The sequence below is a fragment of the Panicum virgatum genome, chromosome 8N (genome assembly GCF_016808335.1).
Source record: "Panicum virgatum strain AP13 chromosome 8N, P.virgatum_v5, whole genome shotgun sequence".
Lineage (NCBI taxonomy): Eukaryota > Viridiplantae > Streptophyta > Magnoliopsida > Poales > Poaceae > Panicum > Panicum virgatum.
In genome coordinates this window covers 40,128,805-40,155,490 of record NC_053152.1, presented here as the reverse complement: position 1 = coordinate 40,155,490, position 26,686 = coordinate 40,128,805, and the positions used below count along the sequence as shown (strand labels likewise).

The window sequence follows — 26,686 nt, the reverse complement described above, 5'->3', positions numbered from 1 at the left end:
ACAACGAAAGAGATAAGAACAGTAATTTAATAAATAAATAGTTTAATTTAATATATATATCAAACACACATGAAGGTGTGGTGCAAAATAAAATCTATTGCAACTATATTATGGCTCGTTTGAAGCCTCCACGTGAAGCCACCTAGGATCCTAGGTGGATACTCTAAAAAAATAGAGAAGTACTAGAAATTCTCACAAAAATCAGAAACATCTGGCCATCCATCTAACTACTCTAATCATAATAGTCATTGGATCTGTTATTTTTCTAATAAATTACCCACCTCTGCTATTATAAAAATAGACTAAAGTAACCCCCTAAACATGCATCTAAATTACCCGCATCCACCATTATAAAAAAAAAAACCCAAAGTAACCCCCTAATCTTCGTGTAAATTACCCACCTATACTATTAAACAATAATGCTAAACAGCCCCTAAATTTGAATCTAAATTATATAATTATAATAAAATATTAAAGTATACCAATATAAAAATCTAAATGACTATTTATATTACTATTATATTATCATGTATATAAAAATACTACCCATGATAAGTGTCACTATGTATTCGTGTACGACGAAAGGGATAAGAATAGTAATTTAATAAATAAATAGTTTAATTTAATATATATCAAACACACATGGAGGTGTGGTGCAAAATAAAATCTATTGCAACTATATTATGATAAATATATATTTTATAGTATATGTTAGAATATTCAATAGATGAGAGTGCGTGAGATAGATAATTATAGTTATTAGTTGTATGATTTATTTTTAAAATAATTCTAATTAGCCCGTGCGGGAGCACAAGTTGATAGGCTAGTATAGTTAATTGGTTAGATCTGAACAAGCAAATAATTATTTTTGACAGCATTTTAGATAGTATGATTAGTTGCATGCGGACAACAAATGAGGACATACGAGTCTTTTCACGCCACTATTAATTTTAATATATAAAAATAACAAAAATTAAAGAGGAGTACAGTGCTACTACTCTGCATTTCCCTGAAAGTGAGCCCTGCAAGTTGTTGCTCTATATAGCCTAATAAGATTCCGGGAACAGCAAACAAACGGAAAAACAATTACAGAAAGCGACACAAATCAGTCGGATCCAGCTGGAAGATGCAAACAGCTAAAGTAAACAAATTAGCCAAACAGTCGGATCCAGCACTTGAACGAGTCCTAGAACGTAGTAAACAATAATTAACCAGCAGTCCTATAGTATATATAAAATTAAGGATATGAACGAGAAGATCTACCTTTGCATCTCCTTCACTGAATGGGTAGAGTAGCATTCCTTCTTTCAGAAACAAAGAGTTGGTTTGAGAGGAGGCTGAGCTGCATTGAGGATGGATGTCTCAGATGCAGTGCAATGGTGGGAGGAGTGGCAGCTGCGAATCCTCGTCCTGGGAAGCCTTTTCCTGCGCTACTTCCTTTACTTCGCCGCCCCTTTGCGTAAGCATTGTATCCCATCTTGGTTCAGATTCATAATATGGTTGGCCTACCTAGGCAACGATGCTCTAGCGATATATGCGCTGGCTGTCCTCTTCAACCGCCATAAGAAGCAAGAATGGGTTTCCGCCCACCGTGAGGATGCTAGCTTGGAGGCGTTGTGGGCACCCATCCTATTGGTGCACCTAGGTGGGGTGGATGCCATAACAGCCTATAACATAGAAGACAATGAGCTATGGAGGCGGCATATCCTAACATCATTATCTCAGGTTTGTGCAAGAACAGTATCTTTGTTTTGGTCCTTTGGAATGTGTGCACATTGAGATCTACCATGGAAAAGAAAAGGAACCTTAATTTTTCTAGTTTTGTTTGAATCTTTTAATGCATACTTATTTGTTACACAACTTTGGATTTATTTAAAAAGTGTAAGTAATTATCAAGTGGTTTGTGGCTAAGCTTTTCAATTTAGGGCCTACCTGGATGCCGCAGTACTCTTACAATTTGGATGCCTATTGGATACATTATTAACAATGCTAATGTTTTCAAAACTATATTCCTCCTTGTTAGTACAGAATTGCCTCTGAATCCGTGATTAGTACAGAATTCATGAACGAAAATAGTAGGTGCAGATTTTCTACAGAGTCCGTGATTAGTAAATAAAGCTTTCTGAATAAAACATAAGTACATGTTGGTGTTTTTTGCGGGTATTGCAATGAAGTATTTTCTACTGGGTATGTGCAGATTTTCTACAGAGTCCGTGATTAGTACATGTTGCGGGTATTTTCTACTGGGTAGTGCAATGTGGACAAGTTAATGAAGTATTTCATTTTTCTTCCAGACAAATAATGTCATTACAGTGTATGATGCTCACTTTTGCCTCCCACTTATCTCAGGCCTCTGTAGCCATATATGTGTTCCAGAAGTCATGGTCAGGTGACAAGGGATTGTTGGGAGCAGCGATTTTGATTTTCCTTGCGGGATTTCTTAAGTGCTTTGAGAAACCAGTGGCCCTAAAGAGCGCTAGCATTAGCAGCCTCATGAACACTATTAGCCCAGATACCGAAGATGATTACGATATTACAGATGAGCTATACTATCCGTTTGTAGACATGGCACCCAGAAGATTTGGGGGGCGGGAGGAGAGTCTTCCAAAAACAAGACTTGTTCGGGGGTGCAAGCATGATGACTTGCGAACAGCTCTCTCCTTCGCCTTCCATCGACTCTACACCAAGGAACAAGTATCCAGCACCACGATGAAATTCATTGATCATATAACAGATTTAAAGCGCCTCCGTCGGAGGCGCGTATTTGGTTACTTGCTGCGGCTGGTGGTGAATCCGATGATATTCACGGCCCTCGGGCTCTTCCACACGAGCCACAGAAGAAGAGCTTACAACAGCGTCGACGTCAAGGTTACATACACTCTGCTGTCCTGCACTGCTAGTTTGGAGTACTTCGGATGCTTTTGGCATTGTGTTGTTAATTGTTTATCGTGTTATTGGGCCTATGTGACTCTTGTTCTTCATGTGAGCAGTCAGCAAAGTATATTCTCACCATGGCCTGATCGTATTGCCCAGTACAGCCTCATAGGATACTTGGCCAGCAAGAGGAAGCACAGGTTCCTCACCAGCATCACCGCCATCCTCGGCTGCGAGGACTACCTCGACCCGCTCTGGTGTAAGAAGCCGTAGAAGTCGTCCCATCACATTACACGGCTTGTCAAACGCTTCATGAAAAATTGGAAGGAAGTAGCCACCAACAGGGCCTTCAACGACAACCGAGGCCAGTGGACCATCACGAACCTGGGGTGTGGTGGCAGCAAGATCCTGTGGGAGAGCATAGGGAGGCCGTTCGACGAGAGCGTCCTCCTCTGGCACCTCGCCACAGAGTTCTGCTACTTCGACCGCGGCGGCGGCGACAGCAGATACGACCATGACACCAGCACCTATTTCATGATCAGCGACTGCAAGCAGAGCAGGGTGATCTCCAACTACATGGCGTACCTGCTGTTCGTCAACCCGGAGATGCTCATGACCGGCGCCAGACCTAGCCTGTTCAGAAACGCATACAAGAGGCTCCGTGCCATGCTGCTGGATGACCACTACAGCAGGGAGAACCTCCACGTGATACCACAGGATGATGGCGGGAAGGAGGCCAACAAGATAATCCAGAAGCTCAAGGGTGGTGCAAAAGTCAGCCTCGATTCAAATGAAAAAAAGGGTAGTGCGGAAGGCAGAGGTGTCGTTGAAGACGCTTGGGAGCTCTCCGAGGAGCTCATGAAGCTGTGCAATGATGACAATGATAAGATGTGGAAAGTGATATTCGGTGTGTGGGTGGAGATGCTCTGTTTCTCTGCTAGCAGGTGCAGAGGGTACCTGCACGCCAAGAGCCTGGGAAAGGGCGGAGAGTACCTCTCCTACATCTGGTTGCTCATGTGGCGCATGGGGATGGAAACCTTGGCAGACAAGATGCAGAGGGTGCCGGAGATGCCAAAGCAAGAAGACGACAGTGCTAGTGGTGGAGGCGCTGAGATCAATGACACTGCATCCTGTTGACGCTTTTTACGGGCCAACACACGATCGTACTAGGTCGCGCGACGCGAGGAGGAGCTCCTTGCAGCACCTCCTGCATGGAGCGGTCAGACCGGTCAGAGGGACCGGTCAGACCGGTCGCCGTGCAGAACGGCGACGATCCTACGAACGCTCGCCCGGGAGGGACCCCGTCGGGGCAAGCACGTGTAGGGTTGCCCTAGCCTCAGCAGGCTAGCTAGGGCGTCCTCAAACGCCATGGAGACGAGAGAACAACAGCATGTCGAGGTTGGAAAAGTAGGGTAAAGATAAAAAGATAAAAGATGTGTTTTTGATAGATTCGATTGGGTTGTTCTAATCGGCCGTGACCCTTTATATTTATAGGGTGGGGTGGACTTATTCCGCAAGAAATCCTATTACAGATCTAAATCTACAAAGAGTTCTAGTTGTACTCGGATTCCAGGTAGACCGGTCTGACCGGTCGGACCTACCGGTCAGACCGGTTGGTCATGCCAGATCGTCTACAGACGCCTAGACCGGTCAGACCGCCTGGACACACCAGTCAGACCGGTCTGTTCAGGTTACTGCCAATTTTGGTCGTCAACATATGCCCCCCTGTTCTTTAGCAAAGCTTGCGTGCCAAAGAACACTTCTCTGGACCAAAATTGTCTAAGAGCGACGATTAACAATACGTCGGCCATACATTATATTTAACCATGCTAAAATAGCCGAACTAAGAGAACTAGCATGTAAAAACTATTTCGGCTTTATATTTCTTAGCATGTTCAATAACAAAAATCTTGAGACGGCCAATGCGGCCGATTATACAAATCATAGCTCCTTGGTAAAGTATAAAACTGATAATCATAATATGGCAGCCAAGGATTATGACCAAACCATGGATTAAGCAAACCTGAATATGCAGATCATAGTACATGCATCGACGAGATGAATGACGAAGACCAATACGATGACCGTTGATGCTTTCTTGATCTTGGTGATGAAGAACTCCTTTTTCGTTTGCCTTCCAATTGATTGCTTTGTTTTTGCGCAGATATCTTCTTGTATTTATCCAGAAGCTCCTCAAAGGTTGGCTTGATCCTATTTTTTGCACCACCAGACTTTCCAGGTTCAGACCGGTCTGACAAACCGGTCAAACCGGTCCTGTCAGAACCGATATATATGCTCTTATCTTGCCCCCCAGCCAAACTTGAACATTGTTCGACTATATTGTTTGAAGTATGGTCTCCATTGGGGACAATCTGAGCAACGGAACTAGCCGATGTTTCTTCAACGGTCGGCTTTTCTTTATCTTGTATCAAATCTGAATTTTTATTCAATCGCCCATCTTTTTTGACACGATAAACTTGCTTGATCACCATATGTTTCTTTTTCTGCACAGGCCGATTTTTTGGATCAAAACGGCCATTATTTGTAGGTGGTGGCTTACTAATTGCCGGTTCCCTATAGCTAATATAATTTGGGCACAAATATGTAGGAAGAGACGGCATATAGGAATTAAAATACCATGACGGATAAAAACAAGGCATGCCATATGGTATATGTGTATACGACCTATGTGATGAAAACGACACTGAATTAGGAAAATTATTTGACTGCCGATTCCGATCATGGAATTGTTGTCTTGGAGTAGATCTTGAGTGTTTTGGATGTTTTAGCCGACTAGCATCATTATTTCGTTTTTTGAATTTAGCCGGAAGATCTCCAAGAAAGGGCTTTGGCTTTTCCTTTTGATGCTTGTGACGGCCTTTGGATTCAACAGTTTTCCAAACACCAATCTCGGGATTTTTTGGCTTAACCATCTTAGGTTTTGAATTATTTGGTGAAACCCTAGACGAAGCGGTTAGACCAGTCGGATAACCGGTCAGACCGGTTGCGGTGCAACCGGAACCTTTGACTATGTTTTGTTGCCCCCCGAGCGTAGAAGTACTAAACTTAGTTTCTGTGCTCTTGCTAGGGAAATTTGGCTCAACAATTTCGGCTTGGGACGGCCGAATTGTATCTTGACTAGCAACATTATGCAAAATTTCGCAAGGATTACTAGTGGGCTTTTCAATAGCCGATTTTTGAATAACAGGAATTGCAATTGAACTATCTTTCTTATCAATTAAATGCTTGACAAAACCAGATAGAATGTCAGATAAAGTACCTGAAGATTGCATCTCCATTAATACATCAATGGTAGATGGTGTCTGCAACTCCTTTATCTTAACGACTCCATGCTCTGTTATACGAAAGCAAGACAAAAGTAGACATTCGACTGCTTTGTCGTATTCTCGCCGATACTCTTCAAGTAGTTCTTCAGATGATGCTGGATTGCTAGGGTTTGACAAATCGGCCATGGTAGCCTGATTCTCGTTCCCCAGCGGAGTCGCCAAAATATGTTGACGCCTTTTACGGGCCAACACACGATCGCGCTAGGTCGCGCGACGCGAGGAGGAGCTCCTTGCAGCACCTCCTGCGTGGAGCGGTCAGACCGGTCAGAGGGACCGGTCAGACCGGTCGCCGTGCAGAACGGCGACGATCCTACGAACGCTCGCCCAGGAGGGACCCCGTCGGGGCAAGCACGTGTAGGGTTGCCCTAGGCTCAGCAGGCTAGCTAGGGCGTCCTCAAACGCCATGGAGACGAGAGAAGAACAGCATGTCGAGGTTGGAAAAATAGGGTAAAGGTAAAAAGATAAAAGATGTGTTTTTGATAGATTCGATTGGGTTGTTCTAATCGGCCGTGACCCTTTATATTTATAGGGTGGGGTGGACTTATCCCGCAAAAAATCATATTACAGATCTAAATCTACGAAGAGTTCTAGTTGTACTCGGATTCCAGGTAGACCGGTCTGACCGGTCGGACCTACTGGTCAGACCGGTTGGTCATGCCAGATCGTCTATAGACGCCTAAACCGGTCAGACCGCCTGAACACACCAGTCAGACCGGTCTGTTCAGATTACTGTCAATTTTGGTCGTCAACACATCCACCACGCTAGCAAAGACCATCATCGGAGACGAGAACGAGAAGGCAGAGCCGCAGGAGGTAGAAGGCAGCAATGATGGAACTGCTCGCACTACATCACCAGCCACCGTCATCAGTGACGAGAAGAGAGATGAAGATGATGTCTCTCACGGCGCAACATCAGCTGCAGCAGCCACCCCCATCATCGGTGATGAGATTGTTTGAAAGAAGTACAGTTTGCCTAGTTCTGAGTATTCTTGAGTTGCGTCCTATGTACTATGTATCTGCACAACATTTATTTCAGGGTGTGTTTAGATCCACGAAAAAGTGGATGAAAAAGTCACATCAGACACTGTAGCGCACTGTAGCATTTTTCATTTGTTTGTGGTAAATATTATCCTACCATGACCTAACTAGGCTCAAAAGATTCATCTCGCAACGTACATCAAAATTATGCAATTAGTTTTTTTATTTACTTACATTTAGTACTCCATGCATGAGTCATTTGCTATATTTAATATTTCGATGTGATTTTGATGTGATGGAAAGTTTGGAAAGTTGAGAGGAGTTTGAGGTATCTAAACACACCCTCAATTTGTTCGTCAAAAACTAGCAATTCTGTCAGTCCTCCTTGAGCAGTCACTTCCACGCTACAAGGGGTACTTGCCTATATGATTGAATTTGTACCATGAACCTTATTATTTTGCACTAATGTCATCCAAATTTTTTTAGAACGGCTGCCTTGTTGCTGTGCCATATAACTTGTATCTTGAAGAATTTGGTCAACAACATTTACATTGTTTGGCATAACATGTACTAACTTGTATCTTGATTTAACTGAATATTTATAACCAAAAAAACATAAATAAATGCGTCATTTGGTGAGCAGGACTCTGGCACTCTTCTTGTTCTATGGACCAGTCGGCCATCACATGCTGTGAGCCCGGCGTTGATGGACAGATCAAGGACAACGTCCTACAGTTCACCCTTGCCAGAATCCGGCCGCTCAGGTGTTAAGCCCTCTCCGTCGTCAAGAACCTGGATAGCCGAAGTGTCCCATATCTAAAGCTTATTCTAAATAAAGTTCAAGGGTATCACAAAACAGAAAGTTGAAGGTGTGGTAGTATAAACATATAATTTACATTGCTCGAAATGTACAGCTCAGCGATGTAATCAGCTTTGAAGTACACAGTAGACAAGGAGATGTCGACATCTGATCACTCCGGTGCTTTAAAGTTAGCATGCTAATATGACATGGCCCTGACGCCTAGATCTGAAATCTGTACACCTATTTGTATTCCCATTTTTTTTCGTCTGAGAGTTTCAGGAGACCACCGCTGAGATTATTCCTAAATTCAATTCCATGCAAGATAGATAGCATAGATAACAAAGACTGCAGCTCCATATCATCATAACAGATTGTGCAGAATCCTAACATCAGTGAAAAGTCAGCCTTCTTCATCCATTTTTCTGTCTGACACCATTCTATGCAAGTGTTCTCAACCATCTCAGTAGCCCAAGAAGACCAGCATCAAGAACGGGAGATCTTTGCTCTAGCCCTGCAAGATGGGCAAAGCAGTAAAAAGAAACCATGAGTTACAAATCGTTCTACTAGCATTGTTCATCAAGCCTCTACTCTCTAATACCTAGTTCAAACATGTGACAGATCTTGTTTTACTGAAATATTAAACTACTATCAAACATAATTGTGCGTTGCTACAGACGAAAATACATGAATCTATACCTTTATAATTTGTGGCCTGGCCACAAGTTCTAAAATAATTAATATCGATTATGGTTAACTCAACAGTATTAAGACACTTGAAATCCTGAGAGGTTATATTAACATCAACAAAATGTTGTCCCAGTAGTCTAACATGTGCCTGAGAGGTTATATTAACATCAACAAAATGTTGTCCCAGTAGTCTAACATGTGCTCGGGAATTTGAGAGGTTGCTGGTTCGAACCCAGCTCACGCCCACTCTCTTCTTTTTGAGGTATTTTTTCCGCAAACGGTTTTTCCAGCGGTTTTCCTGCTTATCCTGCCGCCCGGCCCACGGTTTTCCTGCATGTCCTGCCGAGAGGATCGGTTTCCTTAGGTTTTTCGGTATTTGGCGCCGGCTCCCTCTGGTTCTTCTCTTTGTGGCGCTGGTTTATCATTGTTTTCTCTGGTTTTACTGTTGATGTAGGAAAATCCAGGGGCAGAAACCTTACGTGCTTTAGAAATAGGTATAGAAGATATGTGCTCATCTACAACCTACCACGAGAGCTAGATTAGCCTGGATTGGATAAGATAATATTTACTAATCAGTGTTACACATCACTGAGGCCAGCACAGCGCCACTCCTGTAGTCATTCTTCTTCTTTGCCACACATTTTTATGCTTTGATTCTTCTTCTGTTAGGAATTACCAGTCCTTTATTGGCTACGGTATCCTCTCTTTAGGAGATGTATGGTATGGTTACTAGGTAGTGTTGCTTGATAACCGAGCACTTATCCTAGTAGACTTGTAGTGACCATGAACGTTGCAGTGGTCACAGAATGGTCATGGCTTTCCACACAATGCAAGGACAGACACAGTAGAAATTGAACTTACCAATATCTGCAGCGACTCGGTGAGCACACATGACCCCTGAGAATGCTACAGCAATGACACCTTGCCCAGGAAAACAGCTGTCACCAACACAGTAAAGGCCATCTATTGACTGTAAATTGAGATCTCCAATTTCAGTTCAACAAACCTTATACCATGCTGAGGTTGTACATTGAGTCACCCAAAGGAAGATGGTTTATTACACTTACCGTAGTGTTGAAAGGCATTGCCAGCAAGCCCTTTGGTTTACTGCGTGGCATCGGTCCATATGTACCATCGTTTCGAGCAAGAAATCTCCGGTGAGTTTTTGGTGAGCCTACCTGGTGAAACAAAATGTGTTTTGCATTAGAAGAGTTGCCTATAGTAGTGGCCAAAACAACTCCATTAACTTTTATTGCATAGTATCAAAAGTAAGTGTGACTAGTCCACAAAAGTTTCTGCGATAATATATATTGAAAGACTTGTGATGCATGGAGCTCAATATTTTTTAACTCCGAACCAAATGCGCTTTGACAATTGCCATCAAGAAGCTGCACTCTGATGGAAGGTCGGGTGACATACTATGATTAATAAATATGGTCATTTGAAAGAGTTTATTTAAGATATGTGTCAGTGATCGTTACTCTCCACAAGGTGTCATAGTAGCGGTTATGATTTTGTGCCAATCTTGAAAGTAGAAACATCTCCACATACTAGAAAGATTGGACTATGTTGTGGCGAAGTCTAACAAAAAATGATAATTATACTAGATGAACTGCTGTGATCCATAATCATATATATATTCATAATTCATGTATATGCTAATCTTCTGTTCACAATTACATACTCAAAGTTGCTAGAAAACACTTCAAAGTATAAAGAACTGAGCAAAATCAAACTGTTTCAATATATGTCCATAGAATAGCAACATGGAAAGCAAGAATAAGTACCTCTTTGAGGACTATTGAATCTTGAAGACCAGGAAACAACTTCTTTTCAAGCCTTCTGATAATCTCATTGGCCACTGCCTCCTTTTTCTCTTCATACTCCTTCCTCGAAAGACCCTGTCAGGAATGAAAACAAACAACACTAAAGTACATGGATTTTCAATACAACAACAACAACAACAACATAGCCTTTTTTCCCAAGCAAGTTGGGGTAGGCTAGAGATGAAACCCGAAAGAAATAAGTTCAAGGTTCAGGCACATTGATAGCTAGTCTCCAAGCGCTCCTATCCAAAGCTATCTTTTTAGAGATGTTCCAATCCTTAAGGTCTCTCTTAACCGACTCATCCCACGTCAGTTTAGGTCTACCTCTACCCCTCTTTACATTATCGACTAGCTCAAGGATCCCATTACGCACCGGCGCCTCAGGAGGCCTTCGTTGGACATGTCCAAACCATCTCAGCCGATGCTGAGTAAGTTTCTCCTCAATTGGTGCCACCCCGACCCTATCCCGAATAACTTCGTTCCGGACTCTATCCCTCCGTGTGTGCCCGCAAAACCACCGCAACATCCGCATCTCTGCTACACTCAGTTGCTGCACATGTCGTCTTTTTGTAGGCCAACATTCAGCACCGTATAATATCGCCGGACGAATTGCTGTCCTATAGAATTTGCCTTTTAGCTTTTGTGGCACCCTCTTGTCACAAAGGATGCCAGAAGCTTGCCGCCATTTCAACCAGCCAGCTGAAATTCTATGCCTAACATCTTCATCAATGTCGCCATCCTTTTGTAACACCGATCCTAAATACCGAAACGTATCCTTCTGGACCACCACTTGCCCATCTAGACTAACGTCTCCCCCCTCATGCCTAGTCGCGCTGAAATGGATTTTCAATATTGACGAAATTTACATTGCAGCTAGAACACAGTCCTTACCTCCCAATCTTCTATGCCTGCAGTAGTAAATATATGAAGTATATGATGTCCTTCAGGAGCTAATGATGGATCAAGAACTGTAGGGATACTTAGAAATATGCTTCCATAAGGCTTCTCCAAGTTATTCCAATCATCCTGCCAATTACACATCCAATTAATATAGACTCATGCCGTTGATATAAAAAAAATGCCACTAATGTCCCAAACTCTTAAAGGATATAGCATGCCCAGCATTGGAGAACATAATCTATACCTCAAGTACAAAATGGTGGCAGTCCGTGCCAGCAGGCAAAACCGAGGCTTTGACGCCCGTATGAATTGAAAGGAATGATGGTGCCTTAACATAATTCTTTTGGAAGTTTTTCTCCTCTTCTGGAAGCTCTTTGTCTTTCAAGAGCTTTCCTGTGCATTCAAGAAAATGAAATTAAACAGGGCAATAAGTGAAACTGAAAGACCTAGTTGCCCCTGCTTGGAAATTCCAACTAAGTTTATGTGCAGAATTACCAAAGGTGTCCCATCTTGTGGCATTTGATATCACTGTTTTAGCAAAGAACTCCTTCCCATTCGATAGCCTCACACCAACCTGTAGTAGAGAAGTGCTCAGCTAAGGTAAAAGACTCAACATAAGTACAGGTCTTGAGACAGTAAAGATAACTTACAGCTTTCCCATTTTCAAGAATAACATTGGTTACATTCGCCTTGTAATGGATTTCACTACCCTTTTCAACAAGGCCATCTGCCAGGGATGTCGCAATACCACCAACACCACCAACTGGATAATTAATTCCCCCAAAGTGCCTATCGCACAACACCTGTTGTATTGGCATTGAGATAAGAGAAGTACGAACGAATTTGAGATGAATATCTGAAAGATTATTAATGTTGAACTTACCATGCTTGCATTTATCATGGGTGTTTGCAAGGCATTGACTGTGCTCACAATGAAACACTACAGAAACAATTAATTATCGTGAGTCTTCAACTAAACTAGAATTGAGTGAAGCACACACAGCCAAAGAGGAAAACATTAAAGTGAGTCAACTCACAAATATGTCACACCTCGGCATCTATGAAGGAGAGTAGCTCCTGATCTTTTATGAACTTGCGAGCAATATCCCCAGCATTCTGCGGCAAATAATAAGCTGAAAAGAGATAGAAAAGCGTGACTTTGTTTGTGGATATGATGTACTATTCATTTTTTTCTAACATGCAGAAAATAATTCTCTCCTTTTTTATATTATACTTTGTTCAAATAAATTTAGCTAATTCCCTACGTAATTATCCTGTAGATTGTAAGGAGTACATTTTCAAGAATATAGGCCAGGGCTACAAGTTTAAATACCTAGAGTTAAGCATTCTAGAGGCTTCTGGAAAAATTGCCCAAAAAGATAAAGGGGCTCCTCTAGGGACTTCAGCTCCAATGAATTTAATGAATTGAAGATCTGTTGAAATGTGATTGTGAGATAACAGTAACATTGCACAATACAAGTATACAGTCGTAACACAAGATACAAATACAAAGCTGAAGGCGGTACCTTCCAACATATGCCATAGAACTTAAGGATCCCTTCCTTCTCGTGAGGGAATTTGCTGATAAGTTCATTGACGAAGTCTTCATACTTTCTATGCACAAGGACAGAAAGATCTCCAGGTAGGTGGAAATGAACCGTAGAAGGGTCAGGTAGGACTTCCATCTTACGCCCAACTGCTTCCAGTGCTTGTGTGATCAAATTCAAGTTACCCTGGACAACAACATATGACACGCCCTCCATTAAAAAATTGCGACGGATAGTTATTATGTGATAAAACTGAAGGGAATAAGTCTTGTACTCTTGGTCTTTGTGGGGCTGCAGCATCTCCTTTTTGCTGCAGCATGCAGTGGGTTTGTGCTGCCGCTAGAGGACAGCATCTTAGACTGTTTTTTAGTTTACTAGGACAGCTGCAGTTAGTAGGACAGCAGCAGTTAGCATCTACTTTTCTAGGACAGCAGGAGCATCTTAGACTAGGCAGTTAACAGCTCCTTGGCTGGCTGTATATATGTGTGGCCACCCCTCCCGTTGGAAGGCATGGCATTGTGAGTGTGAATGAAGAAAAACCCAGAAAACTTCCCCAACTTGAGTGTCATCCTCTCAGCTCAATGAGAGTGAAAATTGAGCTGCTAACATCTGGTATCCGAGCCGTACTTTCCTGTAGGTTAGACATTTCCTGCACTTCTCCCTCCCAAGCAGCAGCTAGCACAGCAGCAGCTAGCGCAGCAGCAGCGGCAGTTAGCACAGCAGCAGCGGCTAGCGCAGCAGCACCTGCTGCACCCTCTACTCCACCTTCCTCACCCGAGCAGAAGCAGCTCGTCTGAGGCTGCGTCTTCTCCACGCAGCAGCCCCCTGGAGGCGCGCCATGTCCGACGCACCGTCTCAGCGCTCGGTCGCCTCGAGCGCACGGCGTCAGCGAGATGCCGAGCTCGCCGCGGCAGAGGAGCGCAGGCGAGCGACGGCACAAGCCGCTGCAGCAGCGGCGAGGGCGGCCAGGCTGGCTGCAGCGGAGCTGGCGGCGGCCAGGGCGGAGGTGGAAGCAGAGGCGGCGGAGGATGCAGCGCGTGCGGCGGAGGTCGAGGTTGAGACCTTGCGCGGCAGCCTCAGCGGCTCCATCGCCGGCGACGCCACCGCCGACGAGGACCTTGAGGAGTTGGAGAGGGAGAGAGCGCGGGAGCGGACCGCGCGGTGGGCAGCAGTCCACCCCGGCGGTCCAGGGGCCCGCGCGCCCGGCGGCGGCCCAGGGGCCCGCGCGCCCGGCGGCGGCCGCGCCCTTGGCGACGGCGCGCAGGGCGGTGGCGGAGCTCCTGGCTGGGGTGCGCGCGGCGGCGCCCCCGGCTACCACGGCCTCCAGGCGGTGGTCAGGGACGTCGGTCCCGGTGGTGGGTGGCCCACCCTCACCAAGACCAACTACGCTGAGTGGGCCGCAGTCATGGAGGTGAAGCTCCAGGTGCGGCATATGTGGGAGGCAGTCCGGTACGGCGACGTCGACTACGATGAGGATCGACGGGCGCTGGATGCTCTCATCGCAGCAGCCCCGCCCGAGATGCAGTTCACGCTTTCCAAGAAGCGAACTGCCAAGGAGGCCTGGGACTCCATCGCTGCGGCACGTATCGGCAGCGACCGCGCCCGCAAGACCACTCTCCAGGCACTTCGCAAGGAGTGGGAGAACCTGGCCTTCAAGCCAGGTGAGGATGTTGATGACTTCGCCCTCCGTCTCAACACTCTACTGCAGAAGGTGGTGCAGTTCGGCGACGACACCTACGACGAGGAGAGAGCCGTCGAGAAGCTCTTCCGCTGCGTCCCCGAGAGGTACAGGCAGACCGCTCGCTCGATCGAGTCTCTGCTAGACCTCTCCACCATGACGATCGAGGAGGCGATAGGTCGCCTCAAGGTCGTCGACAGCGACGAGCCACAGCCTCCCTCGGGAGGCATCTCCATCGGTGGGAAGCTCCACCTCACTCAGGAGCAGTGGGAGGCTCGGCGCGGTGACAGGAGGAGGGGGGAGCCCTCTTCCTCGACTGGTGGCCGCAAGCGCGGCAAGCCGCAAAAGGGGCGCGGAGGTGTCCAAGCCGGGGCACGAGGGCGCGCCGAGGGTGGCGCCCGCGGAGATGCTCAGGGCGGCGCCGCTGACAGGCCCAAGGCGGCACGAGACGACGCCTGCCACAACTGTGGCAGGCCCGGCCACTGGGCCAGGGACTGCCCGCAGCGGAGGCGTGGGGGCCAAGCCCACGTCGCGGAGGCCCAGCCGGATAACGAGCCGGCTCTGTTCCTACTCCACGGGGACATGGAGCCGCAGCCGGCGGCACCGCCTGTCACCGCTCTACTCCACCTCGACGAGCCGCGTGCCCGAGTTCTCCTCGGCAACGACTCCGACGATGACAGGGTCGATGGCTGGTACCTCGACTCCGGCGCCACGCACCACATGACCGGGCGGCGGGAGTTCTTCTCCGACCTGGACGCCGACGTAGGTGGCTCCGTCAGGTTCGGGGACTCCTCCGCCGTGGAGATCAAGGGCGTGGGCTCCGTGATCTTCACCGCCAAGTCCGGAGAGCACCGGATGCTCACCGGAGTCTACTACATCCCGGCGCTGCGGAACTCCATCATCAGCCTTGGGCAGCTCGATGAGATCGGCTCCCGCGTGGTGATCGACAGCGGGGTCCTCCGCATCTGGGACCACCGTCGCCAGCTTCTCGCCAGGGTGGTTCGAGGGAAGAACCGCCTCTACATCCTCCATGTCGGGGTGGCCCAGCCTCTTTGTCTTGCAGCTCGCAGGGACGACGAGGCATGGCAGTGGCACGAGCGCTTTGGGCACCTCCACTTTGAGGCCCTGAAGCGGCTCGGCGCCAAGGAGATGGTGCGAGGCCTCCCGTGCCTCGACCACGTGGAGCAGCTCTGCGACGTCTGCGTGCTGACGAAGCAGAGGCGGCACTCCTTCCCCCAGCAGGCGAGCTTCCGAGCCAAGGAGCGGCTCGAGCTCGTACACGGGGACTTGTGTGGCCCGGTGACACCGGTCACACCAGGAGGACGGCGCTACTTCCTGCTGCTCGTCGACGACCTCTCCCGCTTCATGTGGGTGATGATCCTCGGCAGCAAGGGAGAGGCTGCGGACGCCATCAGGCGTGCTCAGGCTGCTGCGGAGGCGGAGAGCGGCCGCAAGTTGCGCGTGCTGCGCACCGACAACGGCGGCGAGTTCACGGCGGCCGAGTTCGCGGCGTACTGCGTGGATGAGGGCATCCAGCGCCACTACTCCGCGCCGTACAGCCCGCAGCAGAACGGCGTCGTCGAGCGGCGCAACCAGACAGTTGTGGGGATGGCCCGGGCCCTCCTCAAGCAGAGGGGGATGCCGACTGTCTTCTAGAGAGAGGCGGTGGTGACAGACGTCTACATCCTCAACCGCTCGCCCACCAAGGCACTCGACGGCATGACGCCGTATGAGGCTTGGCATGGGCGCAAGCCGGCGGTCTCCCACCTGCGGGTCTTCGGCTGCCTCGCGTTCGCCAAGGAGTTTGGCCACATCGGCAAGCTCGACGACAGGAGCACTCCGGGAGTGTTCATCGGCTACGCGGCGGGTTCGAAGGCCTACCGCATTCTCGACCCGGAGACACAGCGTGTGCGCACAGCGCGCAACGTTGTGTTCGACGAAGGGCGAGGATGGGCGTGGGACAAGGCGGTGGACGACGGCTCGGCTCCGACGTACGACGACTTCACCGTCGAGTACGTCCACTTCGAGGGAGCTGGGGGAGTAGGCAGCTCTTCTTCGCTGAGCGTGCCTACCCCGGTCCCCGAGCCTCCACCGACTCCGGCGCCCGCCACACCGGCGGCACCACGCCCTTCAGCTACGACTCCGGCTGCGCCGAGTTCCTCAGCTGTACCACCACAGCCGGCGACGCCGCGCACTCCAGCACCGACAGCCACTCCTCCGGGCACGCCTACTCCAGCACCTGCTCACAGCCCGGTGGAGTTCGCTACTCCGCTCTCTCACGACGAGGAGCGCATCGACGCGTACCACGACGGTGAGCCGCTGCGGTACCGTACGATGGAGGACCTTCTCGGCGATCAGCCGGTGCCGGGACTGGTGCCTCACGACCTGGAGGCGCAGTTGCACCTCGCGTGCGACGACGGCGAGCCTCGGTCTTTTGCAGAGGCCGAGGGACACGCGGCATGGCGTGCCGCGATGCAGTCGGAGATGGACGCGGTTGAGAAGAACCGCACTTGGGAGCTTGCTGATCTCCCTCGCGGTCACCGCGCGATCACCCTTAAGTGGGTGTTCAAGCTGAAGAGGGATGAGGCCGGCACCGTCGTCAAGCACAAGGCTCGCCTGGTGGCACGAGGTTTCGTGCAGCAGGAGGGAGTCGACTTCGACGATGCCTTCGCTCCCGTGGCACGGATGGAGTCCGTGCGACTCCTCCTTGCGCTAGCTGCCCAGGAGGGCTGGCGTGTCCATCACATGGACGTCAAGTCGGCGTTTCTCAACGGCGACGAAACGCCGACTTGAAGGAGGAGGTCTACGTGCACCAGCCGCCGGGGTTTGCGATCCCCGGCAAGGAGGGTAAGGTGCTACGTCTGCGCAAGGCCCTCTATGGCTTGCGGCAGGCCCCGAGGGCGTGGAACGCCAAGCTGGACTCCACGCTCAAGGGGATGGGCTTCGAGCAAAGCCCGCACGAGGCGGCCATCTACCGGCGGGGCAAAGGAGGCAATGCCCTGCTGGTGGGTGTCTACGTCGACGACTTGGTGATCACCGGCACCAAGGATGCGGAGGTGGCGGTGTTCAAAGAGGAGATGAAGGCCACCTTCCAGATGAGCGACTTGGGGCCTCTCTCCTTCTACCTGGGGATCGAGGTGCACCAGGACGACTCCGGGATCACACTCCGACAGACCGCCTACGCCAAGCGCGTCGTCGAGCTCGCTGGGCTCACCGACTGCAACCCAGCCCTCACTCCGATGGAGGAGAGGCTGAAGCTGAGCCGTGACAGCACGGCGGAGGAGGTGGACGCTACTCAGTACCGGCGTCTTGTGGGGAGCCTCCGCTACCTCGCCCACACACGGCCGGACTTGGCGTTCTCCGTCGGCTACGTCAGTCGGTTCATGCAGCGACCGACGACGGAGCACCAGCAGGCCGTGAAGAGGATCATCCGCTATGTTGCGGGGACTCTCGACCACGGTCTCCACTACCCGAGGTGCCCTGGGGCGGCACACTTCGTCGGGTACAACGACAGCGACCACGCCGGCGACATCGACACCAGCAAGAGTACGAGCGGGATCCTCTTCTTCCTCGGCGAGTGCCTCGTTAGCTGGCAGTCGGTCAAGCAACAGGTGGTGGCCTTGTCCAGCTGCGAGGCCGAGTACATAGCGGCCTCCACCGCGTCGACTCAGGCGCTCTGGCTCGCTCGACTGCTTAGTGATCTACTCGGCAGAGACACTGGAGCAGTGGAGCTCAGGGTGGACAGCAAGTCCGCTCTGGCCTTGGCGAAGAACCCCGTTTTCCACGAACGGAGCAAGCACATCCGGGTGAGGTATCACTTCATCCGAGGCTGCTTGGAGGAAGGGAGCATCAAGGCGAGCTACATCAACACCAAGGATCAGCTTGCGGATCTGCTCACCAAACCCCTTGGGAGGATCAAGTTCCTTGAGCTTTGCTCCAGGACCGGGATGGTCCAACTTTCCCACAAGACGACGCACAAGGCTTAGGGGGAGAATGAAGGGAATAAGTCTTGTACTCTTGGTCTTTGTGGGGCTGCAGCATCTCCTTTTTGCTGCAGCATGCAGTGGGTTTGTGCTGCCCCTAGAGGACAGCATCTTGGACTGTTTTTTAGTTTGCTAGGACAGCTGCAGTTAGTAAAACAGCAGCAGTTAGCATCTACTTTTCTAGGACAGCAGGAGCATCTTAGACTAGGCAGTTAGCAGCTCCTTGGCTGGCTGTATATATGTGTGGCCACCCCTCCCGTTGGAAGGCATGGCATTGTGAGTGTGAATGAAGAAAAACCCAGAAAACTTCCCCAATTTGAATGTCATCCTCTCAGCTCAATGAGAGTGAAAATTGAGCTGCTAACAAAAACAAACAATAACACTATAGCTTAATGAGGGACATCTGAAAGTGAACACGTTTGCATATCTGGCCCCATTAGCCACAAGCATGTGTCAATTCCCAGAATTTTGTCATGAGATAAACACACACATTTACAGCACCCGAACTGACAATAGTGTGCATCATGCAGTGCACGCTCCTCACCGCCAAGGCATGCACATTTGAGCAGCGCAGCCATTGTCAGCAGGCCGTGTATGTGAACTACCGTTGTAACATTCTCCATTGGAGTGAGTGACCTTAAGCTTCATCAGGTTTATTATCTGACGGTGGAACATCCCAGAGCAGAGCAACTGCAAACTGCACATCACGGTTTGCCGTCGAGCAGCTAAAAGCAATCACAGTTTTTCTCACCGGCACAGACTGTTCTCTAGAGCATCAGCAAACGTGAACGCGAATTCCCGGGAACACACACGCACATCGCGCAACCAAATTACGGAGGGCAGAGCTTACCTTGTCGGAGAAGCCGAACATGACGGAGGAGCCGACGTCGAAGGTGAACCCGTCGCGGCGGTAGTACCCGGAGCTTCCCCCCGGGATGAGGTACTTCTCGAGGACCAGCACCCGCGCGCCCTTGGCCGCCAGCTGCGTCGCCGCCACCAGCCCGCCGATCCCCGACCCGACGACGATCGCGTCGTACGGGCCCTCGCCCCATCCGCCTCCTCCCCCGCCCTCGCCGGCCTTCTCCGCGACCGCCACCGCCACCGGCTTCTCCGAAGCCAGCGCGCCCCTCCTCACGCCGCCGCCGCCGCGGGGCCCGCTCGAGGCCCGGAGGCGCGCGGCCGGCCGGGCGGCGGGGGCGAGGAGAGGCGGGGCGTGGACCCGCGCGGCGAGCGGCGGCATGGCGCGACGCCGGAGACGGGCGGCTGCGGTTGGGTCGTTGCGGCCTTGCGGGGCGGTGGACGCGGGCGGAGCCTAGTGGAGTGGGGTTTAAAGGAAGGAAGGCGGAGGCGGTTGGGCGGTGGTGGTGGGGAATCTGGTGGGGAGGGAGGCCGGCGGATTCCGGGGCGGGAGGAGACGAAAGCGGGGGGGAGGCGCCGAGGCGACAGGCGAGTCGAGAGCTGAGCCAGTGGCGGGCGGGGGGATGAGGACCGGCCGGCCGCGGGCGGTGGTGGGCCACCGGTGGCCATCCACCGGAGAGTGGAGACCGGAGGGCCAGCTCATCCCAACGGATTACCGTAGTGGCCGCGCGCTTCATCAAGTTCAAATCTGGTTTTCGTGGTTGAATTCCAACCTGGGCTTGATCGTATCTACAAAATTTTGACTCGAATGAAAACATAGCCTTTATCCATCACGGTCGACCTATTACGGTAGGCCGGATGGTAGACAGTTGCCCATCAATCACACCTTCAAATTCTCTCCACAATAGAAGATTTTTGAGCAAGATTTTGGGGTCACATGCTTCCATCAGACCGCTTTGGTTTCGTAAAAGCTTGGACTGCTTGCTTTATTAGGATCGAGCTTAAACTCCACATCCTGCAAACCAAATGCCTGAACTACCCCTTGTCCAAACGGGAACAAACCCACCATCCAAGGGCAGAAACGTCCATCCCTCTAGGCCCCACCTGTCATCCCCTTGCCCGGGCAACATCTTCTTTACATTATCCCCGACGACCCTGGCCGGTCGCGACGCCGACGTGCCGTTGCCCTAAATATCCTCCCCCTCGGTCCCCGCGCGCACGGCGCACCCCCACGGGATCGCCGAACCCTGCACCCGCTGACGCTCCGGCCCCACCGCACTCCCAGGTCCCAGCCCACATCCGCAAACAAATCCCACTCTCCCCGCCAGCTTGCCCCACCCGCCGCGCTCGCTGACGCGCGGGGTCCAGCGCGACCGCGCGGTGGGCCCCGCGCGACGGGGCGGTCAGAACGTACTCGGAGGCCTACCCGCCCGTCGGCCGTCGCACCGCACCACCCGCCGTATCCTAGCGGGCTGGCTAGCAGCAGCCAGCGGCCGTCCCGCACCCAACCACTCGCACGGCCGCCTCGTCGGGCCCCTGCCTCGCCGACGTGTGGGGCCGTACTAGGGTGCGGCCCACGGGTCGGTGTGCGGAGGGGGCGGTGGGGCGCGTGAGCAAGTGGGGCGGGCGGGGGGAGTGAGGTGGCGGGGTGGTGGTGGACAGGAGGGGGAGGAGGTGGGGCCGGGGGGCCCACCGGGAGGGGCAGGCGGGGGCGGTGGGGGCCGAGTGGAGACGAGGCACGCGTCTCGCTCGTCTCACCCCCACCCCAGACCCCACCCCTTTTCGTGTTCCCTTTCCCCATCGTCTCGCCTCCCCGTCCAGACCTCTCACCACAGCGAGAGGAGAGAGAGAGAGAGGGGCTAGGGTTTCGTGCTCCCCCACGCCTCACGCATCGAATCCGAGCCGGATCGGGGGGCGCGCAGAGTCGCTGGCTTCCCGGCGGTGCCTGGTAAGGCCAGATCCCCCGCTCGCCGCGGCCTCCTGCTCTCCGATGCCGCGGTGTGGTGTGCGGGTGCCTATGTTCTGGGGGACGGGGACGGGGAGCAGGAGCCTCTGCGATGAGGCCGCTGTTCGATTTTGGGGAGGGGGATCGGGGCTTGGTTCCGGGGAGTTTCGGGCCGATGTGGCTGGTGGTGCCTGACTGCCTGCTCCTCATAGCCGATTCGGGGGTCGCTCGTCGCGATGGGTTAGCTTCCGTTGGACGTCAATTGGGGTTCTGAGTGTGGGAATTCAGAGCGATTTCGGGGGATTCACTCAGCTTTTCTTCTGCTTGCCTCCTACTAGGAGGTGTTTTTGGGGGGAAATCATTGTTTGCCCATGTGGCCGCCGTTTGGATCGTGATTTGGGTGGGTGGGACGGTCCTCTATGGAATTGAGCTGGTTGTCAGATGCTTTGCTGGTGAAGCGAACCCGCTGATCCACAGCTCGTCCAGAAATGGGCCTTCACATCGGTATAAATGGTTGTAGCTGGGTAGCGTTGCTGATTCGAGTATACTGTCACTTTAAGTGATGCATGTGATTGGAGTGTGGTTTTGTGTTTCCAGCATGTTTTGCAGTGGAGTCTGGAATCAACAAAATTCACCAGTATGCCTGTTGACAGAATGCAGTGTTTGCTACTGTTTTATTGCCTGTACCCCTCGGACTTTAGATGCATCTGTTCCTTTTTGGGGAAGGTCCAAAGATGTTATCATAGTTTAGTAAAAAGATGCAATAGATCTGGGTGGGCGAGATGTCAGTACCAGCGACAGAGAATTATCTTTTGCATTTCACCTAAAATTTTGATTGCTCAAGTTACCTTTTGCATGTAGCTGCTAGGTTTTAGGGGCCCTTATGCTGACACATTTCCCATAGTGGTTTTTATCTTTCATGCCTTGCCCGACTTAAATGCTTTTGGGTACCATTAACTTTGCCCTTATGCTTATTGTGCTACTCAAATAATTAGACTGGTCCACTGAGAAATGTGTTCATTTTTGTGAGGTCCTAACTCCTAACGCTTTTTAGAGCATTACTCACATAAATATGTCAAGGCTTTGTTGATGCTTTTCTTGTAATGACGCCGAACCTGTTGGACTCAAACAGAAAATGAAAGACAAGATGTTTATGCTCTGCAAAGTAGATCTCCTTATTTTCATATGGAGGATTGATTACTTTAGTACTGTGCTCCATTTTTCATAGTGTGACTAATGTCTTGTCAGTGGATGCTGTTTCACAGAAGATGTAATAAGATATATTTTGAATATCTCAAATTTACTGAATCCTGTTAAGGAATCATGATATTATTGGTTTCATAAGGCATGGTGAACAGATGAACATATTTGTCTTTCATCTCAACCCAGCAACTCATTATTAAGCTATAAGCATTTAAATTGTTGACTCTGAACTCCTTTTTTATATTTGATTTCAGGGCTGTTTGCAATGGCATCTGGAACTGATGACAAACCTAAGATGGAGAGTTTGACATCAGCTGCAGCCTTTGTAGAGGGTGGCATTCAGGATGCATGTGATGATGCATGTAGCATTTGCCTTGAGGCTTTCTGTGAGAGTGACCCTTCTGCAGTAAGTTGCCATTTCATTAGTTGCACCAATTTGCATATAGATGACATTTTTGCAACCATTTCTTATTCTTGCTTCTTATTTTTTTCTAGTTGACCAGCTGCAAACATGAGTTCCATCTCCAATGCATTCTGGAATGGTATGTACTAGCTTAGCTCTAATATTTTACATTCTTCATATTATGAATTTGTATACATATACCGCTATGGACATGAACCATAACTAGTTTCATAGTTTATCTGGGTTAATGAGTTAGTAGTTATCAGTAAAGGCAGCATTTTGGATCATTTGAAATCTTCATATCTTATGGACGGGTCTTTCCAACTGTATGCTATGGTTTACTTGATGCTATGGTTTACTGGTTTGGTGGCCATATATATTACCTTTATTCAGACGTTTACAGATGATTGTGACTGAAAACATTGGACAAGTTGTTTAGTATGGTCGGCTTTGCATGTGAAATTTTTCCCCCCTAGATTCAGTGTTTGTTGTCTTTCTAGTAGACAGCTTCCTAAACTGAAACTGGTCTATTATTAACTGTACTATCTTGCTACTAAGGAAAATTAGGGATAACATTGTGTGCTCAACTAACACTTCTCACGCTGAATTTATGGATGGTGTAATCAAAATTTATCAGATGTGATCGGTGTGTCATCCCATCTTTTCTATCTGGTTCTGTCAATGCTGACACTGGAATTTAGCCATGCGGGCAGGATGCTTGCCAGACCCTGAACTTTTTTCCCATTTGTTCTCTGTTCAAAATATTTTTCACTCTAATGATTGGGATTCTTTTTATAGGTGCCAGAGAAGTTCACAGTGCCCAATGTGTTGGCAACCAATTAGTATGAAGGATCCTACCAGGCAAGTTAATTCTTGGCTATGCAAATATGATGCTTGCCATTTTGGTCCTCTCAGGCTAGTTACTTATTGGCTAATTTTAACATGGCTGATGCAGCCAGGAGCTGCTTGAGGCAGTAGAGCGCGAGAGGAACATAAGAACCAATCAAACTCGAAACACAACTATATTCCATCATCCTGCTCTTGGGGATTTTGAGCTGCAGCATGTACGTCTTATGAAACTACTTAATGATACGTTTCTTCTAGCCTTACCTGTTAAGTGTTATTTTGTTTTTAATTTTTCCTGATTAGTGGGATATGCCTGTGCAGCTACCTGTTGTTGGTAATGATGCTGAGCTTGAAGAGCGTATACTACAGCATCTAGCTGCTGCCGCTGCAATGGGAAGGGCACACCATCTTGGAAGAAGGGAGGGCCACCGGGGCCGGTCTGGCTCTCATGGTCGCCCACAGTTCCTAGTTTTCTCTGCTCATCCAAATTCACCTTCTGCTGGCACAATTTCTTCCTCTTCTGCTCATGTGGAGGGGGACAATGATTCAAATCCTGTTACCCCTAGAGCTAGTGAGTCATCTCCACGAGCGATTCGCATTGGAGACGCGGGTAATCAAAGTCCTGGGATGCTCACCTATGATGCTGAACAGGATGCTGTCGTTTCTTCTGGAAATAGCACTCCTGTATCAAGTCCTAGGTTTTTTAACAGGTACTGTCTATATTCAAATACTGCATTCTCATGTTAGTTTTTGCAGTGATCTAACTAAATGATGGTTACGATGTAACAGGAGACACTCCACTGGGCAGTCAACTCCAGACAGGGCTGGCCCGTCGGATGTTCAGTCTTTCTCAGACTCCCTGAAGTCTCGCTTGAATGCTGTCTCAATGAAGTATGGATATTTTGATTTATATATTTTTTTTCCTTAAGCCCTTCCAGCATAATTGGTTTAAAGCTGTTTATACTTTTGTATAATCCAGGTACAAAGAATCTATTACGAAGAGTACTCGAGGGTGGAAGGAGAGACTCTTTTCGCGCAACTCATCGGTGGCGGATCTTGGTTCCGAAGTGAGAAGAGAAGTTAATGCTGGAATTGCCTCTGTCTCAAGGATGATGGAGCGTCTGGAAACTAGAGGAAGTAGCAGAACAGGTGATAGCCCAACACCATCCACATCTGAAGTTCCTCCTACAGAGTCAAGCAATGAAAGGGCACCAGAGAGCAACTCTGCTCCTAGTACTACTACTACTACAAGTGCAAGCAACACTCTGGCCCCCTGTGTTACGACTTCTGGTTCAAATTAGGACATGTAAGAGTTTAAGAAAGAAGGCCTACACATGCCCGTTCTTCATCTTGAAAGGTACCACATGGATCTTTTCTTATAAAGTAGGTTGGATCAAACTAACGGATGCCATGATTCTTTGTTGTTTCCAGGATGTGTCAGTCACGTCGCAGAGCTACAATGTGCTATATCACGAAGCTGTCATCTTCTCAACCATTGCATAAACGACTGCCGGAAAAATGGAATGATGATTTGATGTATTGGGTGGCACGATGAAAGGGTGTTGCGGGGCCTAGGAACGTCGATTTGATCTTCTGTTTCATCTTTGTAAAAATTTCCTCTGAGCAGATTTTTACCGGTATAAATAACAGATATTTCACCTTCATAGTATTTGGGTCGCTATAAATATGATTGGAACAGCAAAGTTTGATGCTGTTATACATACTGTATCACGGTTTTTCTGTTTGTTCTGCTTGTGCTGTCTGCGCGGCGGTGTACAAATATATGCGTGTTTTGGCTTTCTTGTGCGTATATATACATAAACATATTGTTCCTTTCCCCATCCGTCGAGAACCGCCGAGCATGGCAAAGACTGGTGCATCTCTTGAGAAAATCGTCAAACACTTGAAAACAAATAATATCCAGAAGCGTACTTTGGAGTTCATACTTGGTGCGGCACGTCAATGATAATACCTTTGTCGCAAATGATGGGGTTTAAACTCTTTTCTGCTGTAATTCAAATGGCAAGCTTTGTCTTTCTCTTCCCTGCCCGGGAAAGTGGATCAAAGGCTAGGATTAGCTCCGGTCTCAAACAAGCTTGACCGAAGATACTCTGGCTGGAAATCCATTTGCTCGATTTAACGAAAAAGCGCACAAGTTCCTGCAAAAAAGTCTTGGGGTCATTCCAGGCTGATGCTTCCTAATTCTACCTAGCTTTGCCTCCATTCACGCCCGAAGCACGAAACTAGATAGGTAGCCCTACCTACGACTAGAAAAGTCTCGTATTTTTTCTTCCAGTAAATCTTCAACTCGTTCCTTCCATTATTGAATATCATTTGTAGTGTATTTTTGGAGCTCGATTCTAGAGAATTTTCAACGTTTCCAACATTCGGCTGTTTAGTTTTCAAAAAATTTCATGCGCTACAGTAACTTCGAAGGTTTGACCACTAATTAGAAGTATTAAATGTGGATAACTGACAAAATCCATTCCATAACCTCGGATGAAATCGCGAGACGAATCTAATGAACTTAATTATGCAATGATTAGATAATGTTGTGCTACAGCCTACAGTAAACAACCTCTAATGATGGATTAATTAGGCTTAATAGATTCATCTCGTGCATTTCCGTCCATCCGTGTAATTAGTTTTATAATTAGTCTATATTTAATACTTCTAATTAGTGTTGCAAACGTTGCCAAAGAATTTTGCCCAAATTTTTTTTGCTAACTAAACGGGATTTTATGACCGTGTCATAGGCCATAACAAGGCTATGTAAACCTCATGCGATGCCATGAGGTTTGTGTGTTTA

The 26,686-nt window shown here is 49.0% G+C and overlaps 4 protein-coding genes across 4 annotated transcripts; 3 read left to right on the top strand and 1 right to left on the bottom strand.

Moving 5' to 3' along the window:
- Window positions 1-1,187: 1,187 nt before the first annotated feature.
- On the top strand, window positions 1,188-3,175 carry LOC120684446. Its single transcript, XM_039966308.1, has 2 exons — window positions 1,188-1,725; window positions 2,350-3,175. The coding sequence occupies exons 1-2, from the start codon at window positions 1,354-1,356 to the stop codon at window positions 3,145-3,147; spliced, it is 1,170 nt and encodes a 389-aa protein (XP_039822242.1). The 5' UTR covers window positions 1,188-1,353; the 3' UTR covers window positions 3,148-3,175.
- LOC120684447 lies at window positions 3,158-4,042 on the top strand. Its single transcript, XM_039966309.1, has one exon. It carries the CDS (start codon window positions 3,187-3,189, stop codon window positions 4,009-4,011), a length of 825 nt encoding a protein of 274 aa, XP_039822243.1. The 5' UTR covers window positions 3,158-3,186; the 3' UTR covers window positions 4,012-4,042.
- Window positions 4,043-8,025: 3,983 nt separating this feature from the next.
- On the bottom strand, window positions 8,026-20,058 carry LOC120685635 (prolycopene isomerase, chloroplastic-like). The gene is made up of 13 exons (XM_039967683.1): window positions 19,473-20,058; window positions 12,941-13,147; window positions 12,748-12,847; window positions 12,465-12,547; window positions 12,298-12,354; window positions 12,065-12,217; window positions 11,910-11,988; window positions 11,659-11,807; window positions 11,406-11,540; window positions 10,476-10,589; window positions 9,756-9,866; window positions 9,550-9,658; window positions 8,026-8,512 (listed from the first exon to the last, which is right to left on the bottom strand). Exons 1-13 carry the CDS (start codon window positions 19,860-19,862, stop codon window positions 8,439-8,441), a joined length of 1,761 nt encoding a protein of 586 aa, XP_039823617.1. The 5' UTR covers window positions 19,863-20,058; the 3' UTR covers window positions 8,026-8,438.
- Window positions 20,059-21,236: 1,178 nt separating this feature from the next.
- On the top strand, window positions 21,237-25,677 carry LOC120684651 (E3 ubiquitin-protein ligase RHF2A-like). The gene is made up of 9 exons (XM_039966531.1): window positions 21,237-21,428; window positions 22,883-23,034; window positions 23,124-23,170; window positions 23,830-23,892; window positions 23,987-24,095; window positions 24,199-24,587; window positions 24,667-24,768; window positions 24,857-25,234; window positions 25,309-25,677. The coding sequence occupies exons 2-8, from the start codon at window positions 22,894-22,896 to the stop codon at window positions 25,176-25,178; spliced, it is 1,173 nt and encodes a 390-aa protein (XP_039822465.1). The 5' UTR covers window positions 21,237-21,428; window positions 22,883-22,893; the 3' UTR covers window positions 25,179-25,234; window positions 25,309-25,677.
- Window positions 25,678-26,686: the final 1,009 nt, after the last annotated feature.